Below are 12889 nucleotides of genomic sequence, written 5' to 3' on the forward strand. Positions count from 1 at the left end.
AGTGAAAATCCAGACACAAATGTTGTTGGGCTTTTGCAGAATCTGAAAAAGAAGTCTTGAAGTAAGGTTAAAGCTTACTGGGGATGATCTATAATGAACTGAAAAAGATGTTTAAAATAACATTTGTAAAACAAAAACAAAACCCCAGAAGCTTTCCTTTTGGGAATTACAGGAACAGAACTACTGAAACTGTATAGAAATTTATTCATGTATACGACTACAGCAGCAAGAATGTTACCTGTCCAAAAATGGAAAGAAGACGTCTCAGGAATGGATACAAAAACATATGGAATATGCAGAAATAGCAAAACTTACTGGAAAAATAAGAAAGCAAGATAACAAGACTTTTCATAAAAGCATGGAAATGGTTTATTGGATATTTACAAACAAACTGTAAGAACATTGGCAGGATTATTGTAATAACCTGCAGTTTCGTAAGAATATGTATTTAAAGCAGATGAATAAATGAACAAATTAAGTTAATTTGGATATGCAGAAAATATTAAAAGTAAATTTAAGGAACAGCAGAAAGAGGGGGAAGGAAGTCAAGTTTTGAAATGTTAAAACAACAGTAAAATTATTGAAATGTATAAACCTGAAAATCATAAATAAAATATATATTTTAAATGAAACAAAAGTTTTTGAACTTTTTAAAAGGAAATTTTCCAAAACCTATACATTCCACCGTGGGTTCCCATACGTCTGGAATTTCACAGACATTACAGGCAGACAGAGAATCACCTTGAGATTCAGAAGCGCCATTTGTTAAGTGTCTAGTAGCCTTCGAGTAGTTTTAATGCATTGCTGGGAAGGAAGAGGGTGTTCTGAACCCGGTTGCAGCCATTACTTGAGGAGGTACGCACAATGTTTCGGGAGATGGATGGGCTTGTCTGATTCGGACAGGGTAGAAATATGTTTTGCACGCGGACTGCAGAACAACTTGTCGTGATGTATCCATTTTGCGGGCAGTGAGCGCTTTGCGTTGTCTGTCTCGTCTGTCATCCGACAAAAGACTTCTTTTAAAAATAGAAAGGGGGGGGGGGAGAGAGAGAGAGAGAGAGAGAGAGAGAGAGAGAGAGACGAAAGAAATCTTCTACTGCAGTCTCATAGCCAATGCAAAATTCAACTGTCTTCATCTCTCTCTGAACCACAAGCCTTTATTTGCCTAGAATCTGGATGAGGTCTTCTCCCCTTATATGTCACATATATATTTATTAAATATATGAACACCAGGCTTGTAGGGGCACAAATGCGTCTTATGATGGAAGCCACTGTTACATAGTCATCATTAGCACAATTGCTTTTTAACTGTTATATTTTATAGTTTTTTTAGCTTTTTGTGTTTCTTTTATTTTTTGTGAACCGCCTTCAGTCCCTGTTCTGCAGAAAAGGTGGGATATAAATAAATCGTGGTGATGGGATAGCTCAGTCGGTAGAGCATGAGACTTAAATCTCAGGGTTGTGAGTTCGAAACCCACATTGGGCGAAAGATTCCTGTATTGCAGGGGGTTCGACTGGATGGCCCTCATGGTCCCTTACAATTCTATGATCCTATGATGGTGATGATGATGATATACCAGTGTGGTGTTGTGGTTAGAGTGCTGGACTAGGACCTGGGAAACCACGGTTCAAATCCCCACTCGACCATGAACTTCCCTGTGTGATCTTGGGCCAGTCACTGCCTCTCAGTCTAACCTACCTGTCAGGGAACTGCCATCGGAGCCAGAGGAGGAGGGAGGGCTCCAGAGGGATGCTGGAGAGCGTCCCAGGAGGGACAGAGGCAGCCCATCTGTGGGGGAAGGAAATCAGCATAGCACCAGTGGAGAAGGGGGGCAGATGGGGGAATTGGTGAGGAGGCTCCATGACTCCTCCCCGGAGACCAGTGGGGAGAGCATGGGTCCTCCACTGCCCACACCCTCCCTGCACAGAAGACTTCCGCGCAGGGAGAGTAGGCGGAGACTTGGAGTCAAAGAACTTCTTTGCTGGAAGAAGTTCAAGAAACGCCCACTGACGGATTCTGCCAGCGATTGAGACAGCCACGGATGGGTGGCTGTCCGGACAGAAAGGGTTCACCCAGGTAACCCAGCCAGGTGTGGCGACGACTTACGCACGAGCAACCCCTAGAACCATTACACTACCTCACAGGGATGTTGTGGGGATTAAATGAGGAAGGGAGAGAAGAAGGTTTCCCACCTTAAGCTCCTTTGAAGAAAAGGACAGAAATGCAATGAGGAATTATTATTATTACTACTAATAATAATAATCTGCACTGCAGGGGTTGGACTAGATGAACCTCGCAGTCCCTTCCAACTATCATTTTCTCATCATATATGTGTGTGTGTGTATAATATTTTTGTTTTACAGTTTAAAGTACTCATTTGATATCTTAAGGATACAAAAATGAAGGGAAGTGTCTTCATTTTATATATCATAAATCCCTGCATATTTTACAAAAAACGATACCATTCAGTATTCCACTATTACATCCATCAAAACTTATTTACACTGTAGAATTTATCTTAATGCTGCCAGCGTTTTCAGCTGTACAACTCTATGGTTTTCTCTATGATTCTACGATTCTATGATGAATAATGGACCTCAAAGCAGTTTACAAAAAGAGTTAAGATTAAATCATCATCTTAAAACAAACAGTTAAGCACAGCCATTAAAAACCTCCAGAAAATAATCAAATTCAGCAATGACCAAAAATAATAAAATTCAGCAATGGCCAGATTAAAACACATGGCAACTTTCAATATGTCTGCGTAGGCTTTGCCTAAGTGAAAATGTTCTTGCCAGGTGCCAGAAAGAGCAGACTGAAGGAGCCTGCCAGATGTCTATAGGCATGTAAGGTTGACAAAAGGCTGTTGTAGGTAGTCCAACACTTGGGTCAGGATGATGTGCTCCTCGGAGTTACCTTCCATCCTCAGACTCCTCCATTATGGGCTAGAACAGGGGTCAGCAAACTTTTTCAGCAGGGGGCCAGTCCACTATTCCTCAGACCTTGTGGGGGGCCGGACTATATTATGGAAAAAATAAAATGAACGAATTCCTATGCCCCACAAATAACCCACAGTAGAAAGGACACATTCTACTCATGTAAAAACACACTGATTCCAGGACCGTCCATGGGCCGAATTTAGAAGGCGATTGGGCTGGATCCAGCCCCCGGCCTTAGTTTGCCTATCTGTGGGCTAGAATCTCTCTAGGGAATTCAATAGCTCGCCTTCCTTATAGGTTCTGTGTTTAGGCGTACAGTGTGTCCATCAGTTCTAGTACAGGAATCTGAATGGAAATCACGGCGGTTAGCGAATTCCTATAAATCCGTTTCGTTATATGGGAGGGAGTTGGCAGCACAGATGGCAATTGCGCACCTGTGCAGATGTTTCCTATCGCGTTGCAATCAACACAAGATTGCTGGAGGGCCTGCAGGCTCTGAGGGACTTCCTTCCACCTTTGGTGGGAATGCCAGCAGGTTTCATTATTCCGGTCCCGAGTATATTAAGAAATATCCAAAACAATTAAATCACCTGCTCAGGCTTCCCCACAACTGTCATTCGTCAATATGTGGACAGACAGCTTGTCACTCCGAAGAGCTCTTGATTTGGATTTTAGCTGCTGCTGGGATTTCAACAGCCCAGCAATGGGAACCTTGAAAAAAATCCGCATTTGGCTGTGTGGTATTATAACTTACGGACTTTGCCTACCATGGGAAAAATGGCATAAAAAACCATGCGTCTCCAGGGGAATGGACGGTCCAGAATGCTTTTAAGTCATCCAGTAGGATTTTATTTCCTATGATTTAGGGCTGGGCGATATCTGGTTTTCAACATCGTGATGTATCATCAGCTAAACGTTGTGCTATACCAGACATAGGCAAACTTGGCCCTCCAGATGTTTTGGGACTACAACTCCCATCATCCCTGACCACTGGTCCTGTTAGCTAGGGATGATGGGAGTTGTAGTCCCAAAACATCTGGAGGGCCAAGTTTGCCTATGCCTGTGCTATACTAATATATCACAATGTCTGAAATAAGGATGGAGCTATGTAGAGGCATTGTCTGGCTTCATGTTTTTTATAACAAGGCGATTTTTGCAGAACACACACACACAAACATCATGATCCGCAAACATACTGCCAGGTTAAAAATTATGAAACCAATATCGAAACCGGTTTTGGACGATGTATTGATGTATCACCCAGCTCTACGTTAGACTTAGATGCTCAACATTCACCAACCACTGCAGCTCGTAACGTCTTGCTTTATTCTGGCACGTCACCATTTCTTTTCCTTATTATTGATTCTTTGTTTGCCCTGTTTATGTTGTGATGTAACGCCCTGCTACTGCACTTTCAGGGTTGCAAATAGTGTTCACAAAGATCTAAATAAAATAAAATAATGAATTTAAATAAGTTCTCCTGACAGGGGTGAGGAGGAGGAAGGCCTCTGAGACAACCCATAATCCTTTGGGTCCTGGACTTCTTTCAACATGTGTTCTTTTACTCTTTGCATAAAGAGACATAGAGTTCTTCTGGAGGGTTGCTGGAGGGGAATAATGTATCTCCATATTGGTAGCTTTGCCATCACTTCAGTGCTTGACCTCCCGCCATTTTTAACAGGTATCTGATCAACTCAGTGAAGATTGGGCGGGGGTACTTCCATATGCTTCGCAGAGAAACTCTGGAGAGGCAGGAGGCAACCAGGCTGGAAGAGTGGAAGGAGCAGGAAAGGCAGAGGACTGACTGTCAGCCACCGAAATATCCATCATCCTCATCCTCCGATGAAGACTCAGGGGATGAAGAACTGACTGAGTAGGTGTTCTTCGAGGCTCTTAATCTATTAACAGCCATTTCCTTTTTCCAAATGTGACCTTTAAGTGGCGCCATCGGGTTCTTGAGGTTCGATTGAGAGCTGAGCTGACGGCGTCTCAGAAGATCATCCACACACACCTTTTTGCAAGGTTGACTAGCTCAGAGTTGGCCAATGCGATGCCCTCCAGACATTTTAGACAGTGTGAGAAACGGCCGTGTAACCTAGGGCTGCCGTATTTCAAAAAGTAAAAACTAGGGCTTGTCGATGGACTTAGGTCTAAGATCCAGGATGTATGGCAGCCCTACATACACCAAGTGGGATGTGGGCAGCGCTGTGGTCTGAACCACTGAGCCTCTTGTGCTTGCCAATCAGAAGGTTGGTGGTTTGAATCCCTGTGACGGGGTGAGCCCCTGTCGCTCTGTCCCAGCTCCTGCCAACCTAGCAGTTCAAAAGCACGCCAGTGCAAGTAGATAAATAGGTATCACTGCAGCGGGAAGGTAAATGCCGTTTCCGTGTGCTCTGGCTTCTGTCACAGTGTCCCGTTGCGCCAGAAGCAGTTTAGTAATGCCAGCCACGACCCAGAAAGCTGTCTGTGGACAAATGCTGGCTCCCTCGGCCTGAAGTGAAATGAGCACTGCAACCCCATAGTCGCCTTTGACTGGACTAAACCATCTAGGGGTCCTTTACCTTTACCATACACCAAGTGAGATTCTTGGCTCAATGTCATCTACACTGTCTAGCAGCTGCTCTCCAGGAGCTCAGTCCTACTTGGAGATTCCAGGGATCGAGTCACAGACCTTTGACCTGCAAAACAAATGCTCTACCCCGATCTGCTGCCCTTTCCCCAATCATAGGAGGCTTCCTTATACCGAATCAGACCATTGGCTCACTCAGCATTTTCTACACGGGCCGGCAGCAGCTCTGCCGGAGTTCCTCACAGCCCTACCCAGAGATTGAACCTTTTGGCCAACGAATCGTGTGCTCTGTCCCTGAACGTCTCTCTTGCACATGGGTTTAGGGAATACACGCAGTGGCGCTCATAGACCGGACATTAGTATGGGGGAACAAGTAGAGGCTCCGCATGGCACAATTTGAATCAGTATTAGAAGGAATTATGATAATATCTCTATGCCCGAAGAACATGAGACACTTTTCGCAATATAAATCACCTTTTTTTAAAAAAAAGATCCCCCAGCTTTCATTAAAGGAACATCTTTAGCTGTTAAGCATGCAGGAGACCAAAGAAGAGGGTGATTTTGCTATTATGACATTTTCCTTGTGCAGGACTCCGCAGTTGTAAATGTCTATGGGGGTGCTAATTTTGCAGGTCAGGGTGCTCTTCAGAAAGGACGAGGAGTGCCAGGAGTGGGTGTAAATCAGATCAATAAGCAGTTCCTGTCTAGAACAGATTGTGCTTTTGTTTTCTGACAGCTGTGTCTCTTTGTCTATCTCCCCCCCACCTCCACACCACACCCCCCCCAGTTTCTTTCTAACAGAATGTCCCTTTCTGAGAGAGACGGAGAAAAAGAAGAAGAAGAAAATTGTCCGACCTTTCACCCCCGTCTACAACGGCCTGCTGTCGGAAAAGCATCCCGATGCCCATTTGTACGTTTGAAGGCGTTAATAACGTCAGGAATACTCTCCGACTCTCTGCATGCCATTTCTTTTCAGAGACCACTTGCAGTTTGCTTGTTGGTCTGGGGAAGGCTCTCTGTACATGCTCAGCGCAGACTTTGGCTCTTTTATATTTGTTCCCCTGGGGAAAGGGGGTTCATAACCATGTATGGAACATGAAGGTGCTAAGCAGGTGGTTAAAGGAAGAGTGTATGTTTCCTTTGAACAGTACCTGCAAGAGAGTTTAGCATATATTCTATGTCCAGGGCAGCTGTCTACCAGCTCCATCTGGTATGCTGGCTGAGACCCTCCCTGCCTGCACACTGTCTTGCCAGAATGGTGCGTGCTCTGGTTATCTCTCGCTTGGACTACTGTAATGCGCTCTATGTGGGGCTACATTTGAAGGTGACTCTGAAACTACAACTAATCCAGAATGTGTCAGCTAGACTGGTGACTGGGAGTGGCCCCCAGGACCATATAACACCTACATTGGCTCCGAGTACGTTTCCGAGCACAATTGAAAGTGTTGGTGCTGACCTTTAAAGCCCTAAATGGCCCAGTATACCTGAAGGAGCGTCTCCACCCACATCATTCAGCCCAGACACTGAGATCCAGCTCTGAGGACCTTCTGGAGGTTCCCTCACTGCAGGAAGTGTAACTACAGGGAACTAGGCAGAAGGTCTTATCGGTAGAGGTGCCCACCCTGTGGAACACCCATCAAAATGCCAAAGAGATAAACAATTATACGACTTTCTGTAGACCTCTGAAAGCAGCTTTGTAGGGGAAGTTTTTAAAGTTTTGTGTTTTGCTGTGAGTTTTTTCATATTCTGTTGGAAGCTGCCCAGAGTGGCTGGGGAAACCCAGTCAGATGAGTGCTGTTTAAGTAATTTATTATTATTGTGGTTATTGTTATACCTAGTTAAACTGTTGTTTTTGAGGACCACAAGCCCAAAGCCCAAAGCCCAAAGCCCAGCGTAGTTTTCTGCTTTGTGGCCCATTTCCCCCTCTCCAAACTCACTGCCCCTGAGCCCACCTCCTCTGCCAATCAGCCCCACCATCTGCCAATCAACTCACCATCTGCCTTTCTCCCTCTTTCTCTTTGACAGCGACTCCATCTTCCGGCAGCTGTGCGCCCTCAACTGGCTCTTGGAAGCTTTGACTCTGGATCCCAACAGCAGCATGAAACCTGTGATGACATGCTGGAATCCCAGGTGGGTCTTGGTGCAGTTAGGCCAGGTGATGGTGTTTGGGGGGTGGGCTGGTCGTCCCCCCCCGGAGATACCTTGAAAATGGGCAGGCGGCTCTGAAAATGGGGTAGAGCAACTCCTCCGTTGGTTGGGGTTGAGTGTGGCTTCACCGCTGTGAGTAAACTATGCAAAAAATCATCCCATGAGCTTGGGTTGAAGAATTTAGCCATGGATTTAGAAGGCTAAAGGTAAAGGGACCCCTGACCACTAGGTCCAGTCGTGGCCGACTCTCGGGTTGCGGCGCTCATCTCGCTTTATTGGCTGAGGGAGCCGGCGTCCAGCTTCCAGGTCATGTGGCCAGCATGACTAAGCCGCTTCTGGCGAACCAGAGCAGCGCACGGAAACGCCGTTTACCTTCCCGCCAGAGAGGTACCTATTTATCTACTTGCACTTTGACGTGCTTTCAAACTGCTAGGTTGGCAGGAGCAGGGACCTAGCAACGGGAGCTCACTCCCTCATGGGGATTCGAACTGCCGACCTTCTGATCAACAAGTCCTAGGCTCTGTGGTTTAACCCACAGCGCCACCCACATCCCATTTAGAAGGCTACACGGCTGTAAATTTCGTATTCTATACTTTCAAGAGAGGACAGGCCACTAGCCATAAGAAAAGCACTCTGCACATGTTTAGAGCCAGAAGCTGGGTACTTTCCACAACTGGATCCTGCCACTGGATGTAGAATCTGTGGCTAGGCCCAAGAGTCAGTTGTGTCCCTGTGGTGCCAAAAGGAGTATGGAATAAAAGCCACGGTGTAGCCACTGAAAGCTCGCCCCCTTCTTTTTTTCCCCTTAGGCACTACGGCGGTGCAAAAAGTTCCTTGAAAGTCATCGCGAAAGAAAAGACGGTGAAAGCTCGATGGGAGCACTTTCTCTTGCACACAAAGGTAACTCGCTTTATGCCAGTTTCCAAATACAGTCATACCTTGGCTCTCAAACGCCTTGCGACTCAAACCTTTTGGCTCCCGAATGCCGCAAACCCAGAAGTGAGTGTTCTGGTTTGTGAAGGTTCTTTGGAAGCCAAATGTCCGGCACGGCTTCCGATTGAGTGCAGGAAGCTCCAGGCGAACTTCCCTGGGGAGAGCATCCCATCCATGCAGCAACCAGAAACGCAGCCAATAATTCTCAGTATTGAATTCCATGATTATTTCTCCTTCCGGTCAAGAAGAGTGCTAGAATCAGATCTCAGCAGAGGATTTGATCTTGTTCAGAAAAGACCTCATTCCAAAAAAATTTGACCTATCGGGCAATCCCACTGCAGGCAAAGCAACAATCCTCTTCTCTGCCATAGTATGGTTGGAGTTTTATAACATATGGAATTTTTTACAAGCGTCCGGTCCCAGCAGAATAGCATCTTCAAAGCACCTCCTTGAATGCGTGCCAAAATGGCAAATCTGACCAAATTTTCTCCCCCTTTGTTCATCCTCAAGCCAGGTGCCTAAATCGGTTTCCCATGTTTTCCTAATACTTTGTGGAATTTTGTGTGTGTGTGTGTGTGTGTGTGTGTGTGTGTGTGTCTCCGTCAAACAGTAGGACCATCCTGATGAGGCACCGCCTCTTAAGGGCTTTCTGTTGCATTTCTCCAGAGCAGAAAATACACCCAGAAAGGACAGTACCGGGGCAGGAGAATCCCCAAGAGGTCTTCCACCATGAGCATCTCCTCTCCCCACAGCAAAACGACCCTGACCAGCACGAGCTCCCTGTCACCCATCTACGACGAAGCGGCCCAGCCCCCTTCCGACAGTGCCAAGGAAGGGGAGGAGATGGAGTCCATCTTCAGCAAGACAACCAGGGAAGAAGAGGAGCCAATGTGCTACCGTGAGTCCCGGAGAGCTCAGCGACTCCCCTCTAGGCTGTCACAGCTACCCCTCTCCAGAATTTATTTATTATATCACCTGCCTTTTTTCCCCCCATCCCCTTCTCAGAACTGCAGACGTTGCTTCAGATGATACACGAAGACGTGGCAAAGAATTTTAGCAAAGAAAATATGTTTTGGAACTTGACGCACGGCTGGTACGTCGCGCCTTTTGTGGAAGCGGTCACAGTATAAAGAGAGAGTGCAAGGCAGGATATCAAGTCCAAACTACTCCTCCTCCTTCTCCTCCTCCTCTTCTTGTTCTTCTTCTTCTTCTTCTTCCTCTGGCCAGTCCCTGACACCCGATGTCATCCCAGAGAAACGGATGTTGGCAAGTCAAGCTGCCATTTCCCCATACCCAGCCAGCAGCTCATTCCATTGCTTGCTCCGTGAAGCCACAATCACACCATATATTTGGAGCGCTCTGAGAACACTTTGAACAGTCGCAGCTTCCCTCAAAGAATTCTGCGAGTCGTGTTTTGCCAAGGGTGCTGAGAGTTATTAGCAAACTTCTGTTCCGCCTCGTGGGGCTACAAGTCTCGGAGTCGTTCAACAGTTGATCCTTCTTCCCAGGGAACTCTAGGCATTGTAGTTCTGGGACAACAGCGGGTGTCTTCTAGTGACCCATATCAAACTAAAGCTCCCAGGATTCTTTTGGGGAAGCCATGAAAGTTTAAAGTGACATTGTCATTCACGTTATGATGTGAGTGTGGCTTAAGCGTCTTTCCATCTCCCCAATTTCCTCGAAAGGCCCTACCCAGAGAGCCCCGAGTGGACAACTGCGGAAAATTATACCCATTAATTGGATCGGATGACTGTGTATCTCAAAAGAGAGGCCAGATTTGGGGGGGGGGGGCGTTTCTTATTGCATTTTTGCTTCAGTCCCTGCATTCTGGCCACGTGCAAGACTCAGTTTCTGCTCCTTATTTTGCAGCTCGCACACCATATTGTCGAGACGCGAGCTGGAGAGTGAATTTTCGTTTGGGCAGAAGGGCAAAAGGTAGGGACTCTGCAAGAGAACGCGACAGAGTGCAGTGCACATGGCAGCGATGCAGCTGAACAGTGCGCCATATCATTTGTTTTTGCAGTTTTTGCTGAAATTCAGACACAATTTTTCTTCATGCAGTTGCTGGAAGCCACTGCAAGAACTTATGTTCAAAGGAGCTCTTCAGTGCGAATATTATGGGTGCAACGGCAATACCAGGAGTCAGTGTGATTGCTTTGAAATGTTTTTAGATTGTGTGTGTGTTTAAAAAACGTCCATATGAAAACTCACCAGTGTTTTTTAATGCAAATTTATCTCAAGGGACAGCTCAGTCGGTACAGCACAGGACGCAGGGTTGTGGGTTAAGCACCATATTGGATAAAGGATTCCTGTATTGCAGGGGGTTGGACAAGACGGTCCTGGGTGTGCCTTCCAACTCTGTGATTTTTTTTAAATGCAGCTTTGCCTAAAACACACATTCCATCATCTTTGTCTGCCACTGCTCTAATGTTGGTAAATCCGAGTGTCTTCCTTTTCAGCTCAGTTTCGTCCTCGAAGGAAGAGAAGACCAGCACAGGAGTCGCGAAAGAGGAGACCTCAGGGGAGCAGAGGCCAAAGAGGTAGGGACAGGGAGCAGCCATGTAGTGGCAAGTTCAGAAAGCCAGGGTGCCTTCAGCATCATCCTAGGATTATGCAACCATCTCATAATGACCCAATAATACTACCGTATTTTTCACTCTTTAAGATGCACCAGACCACAACACACACCTAGTTTTTGGAGGAGGAAATCAAGAAAAAAAATATTCTGAATCTCAGAAGCCAGAACAGCAAGAGGGATCGCTGCGCAGTGAAAGCAGCAATCCCTCTTGCTGTTCTGGCTTCTGGGATAGCTGCGCAGCCTGCATTCACTCCATAAGACGCACAAACATTTTCCCTTACTTTTTAGGAGGGAAAATTGAGTCTTATAGAGCAAAACAACGGTAATTAGGGATGCCTTGCTACAATCAGTGCAGCTAGCTCTCCATGTGCTGCCTTTCAGCTAGCTCTATTTTCTGTGCACATACTGGGACAAATGACTTGAAATGCTCCAGTATATTCTTTCAGAGCAACTTAAATTGTGTTTTCTGTGACGTTCCATTGTACATAACAGATCTTGCAGGCCGTTCTCTTGAAACTGAAGCGTTGGTGGGATTTGAACTCCAGACTTGCACTCATTGCAAAACAGCAGCACGGGTCCTCAGCTACTTGAGAGTCCTAACTCTGGATGTCTGGAAGAGACAGGCGCCAAGAGCAATCGTGTATTAGAGAAGCGCTCCGGGATTCTTTGCCTGAGTAATCGAGGCTGAATTCCTCGAGCTAACAATCCTGGGTCTGCAAACATTTGTATCCTCGTCCTTCCACAGAAGAAGCCCCCTGATTTCAGACCTGCTCTCCCTTGATTGTTAGCTGTGTGTGTCCATTTCCCTTTGAATTTCCTTGCAGTTCGATGACAGTGACTGTCCGGGAAGATAAAACGATGACAGCGACCTACTCGGACGAAGACACCACTGAGCACATCAACAAACCTCAAAGGTAGGTGTGCGGAGGTAGGCTTCTTTCCTGAGGGTCAATAGGAGGGACTCTATTCTGGCTGCGCAGAGGCTCCTCCCACAAACTCTGACATCACCCAGGAGGAGGAGTTTGCACACACCCAGAGAAGTCTCAGTGGCAGAAAGTACGGTGATGAAGGTGACCTCTCTACATACTTGTCTCTAGAGCAGGGGGTTTAGTGGGCTGTTCAGCTGAGTTAGCATAGGAGAGAAACATAGGACAGGGGACTTTTTTGTCCCAGGAGTTGAAACAGAGGCCATCCGGTGAAGCTAAACAGTGGGAGATTCAGGGCAGACAAAAGAATGGGCTTCTTCCCATGGAGTACATAGTATGGAACTCGCTCTCCCACAAGGTGTGGCGATGGTTTTAAGAGAGGATGAGACCAATTCATGGAGGATCAAGCTATCTGTGGCTGCTAACTACATTCTTCCAGTTCCATTGTCCCAGGCGGTGTGCCGTTGCTGTGAATCTCAGGCAAGGGGAGGGTTTTCCAATCCAAGCCCTTTTGTTTGACCCAGAGAGGTCATTTTCCCAAACTGGCCAGCTTGGGCAGATAAACTGGGCCTACCCTTCTTCCACTTCTCTAGAGATCTGGAGCCTGTGGGTTAATCCCTCTGCCTCTCTCGCCTCCAGCCTCTTCCTTAAAAGGAAAGAGCAGACTTTCCAGAACATGAAGGATATCTTCCATGAGGTGGCCCACGAGTCTGCATTCAGGCTGCACGATCAACTGGACATCCTAGAGAGGTAAATCATATTTCGTCTTCCATCTTGGTTATGAGCCCGAGCCCA

General features: G+C 46.5%; 1 protein-coding gene across 4 annotated transcripts in view; it reads left to right on the forward strand.

Annotated features, from left to right (window-relative positions):
- Positions 1–12889, forward strand: part of CCDC60 (coiled-coil domain containing 60) — a 53157-nt gene that overhangs the window by 34167 nt on the left and 6101 nt on the right. For all 4 annotated transcript variants that reach the window (XM_079956672.1, XM_079956673.1, XM_079956674.1 and 1 more), the window contains 10 exons: positions 4622–4813; positions 6297–6419; positions 7535–7639; positions 8467–8557; positions 9257–9488; positions 9596–9683; positions 10460–10525; positions 11050–11130; positions 11993–12082; positions 12734–12844. In XM_079956672.1, the coding sequence (XP_079812798.1) occupies positions 4622–4813; positions 6297–6419; positions 7535–7639; positions 8467–8557; positions 9257–9488; positions 9596–9683; positions 10460–10525; positions 11050–11130; positions 11993–12082; positions 12734–12844 (1179 nt within the window). The remainder of the gene's footprint in view (positions 1–4621; positions 4814–6296; positions 6420–7534; positions 7640–8466; positions 8558–9256; positions 9489–9595; positions 9684–10459; positions 10526–11049; positions 11131–11992; positions 12083–12733; positions 12845–12889) is intronic.

This window comes from Podarcis cretensis (assembly GCF_951804945.1).
Source record: "Podarcis cretensis genome assembly, chromosome: 16".
NCBI classification, from domain to species: Eukaryota; Metazoa; Chordata; class Lepidosauria; order Squamata; family Lacertidae; genus Podarcis; species Podarcis cretensis.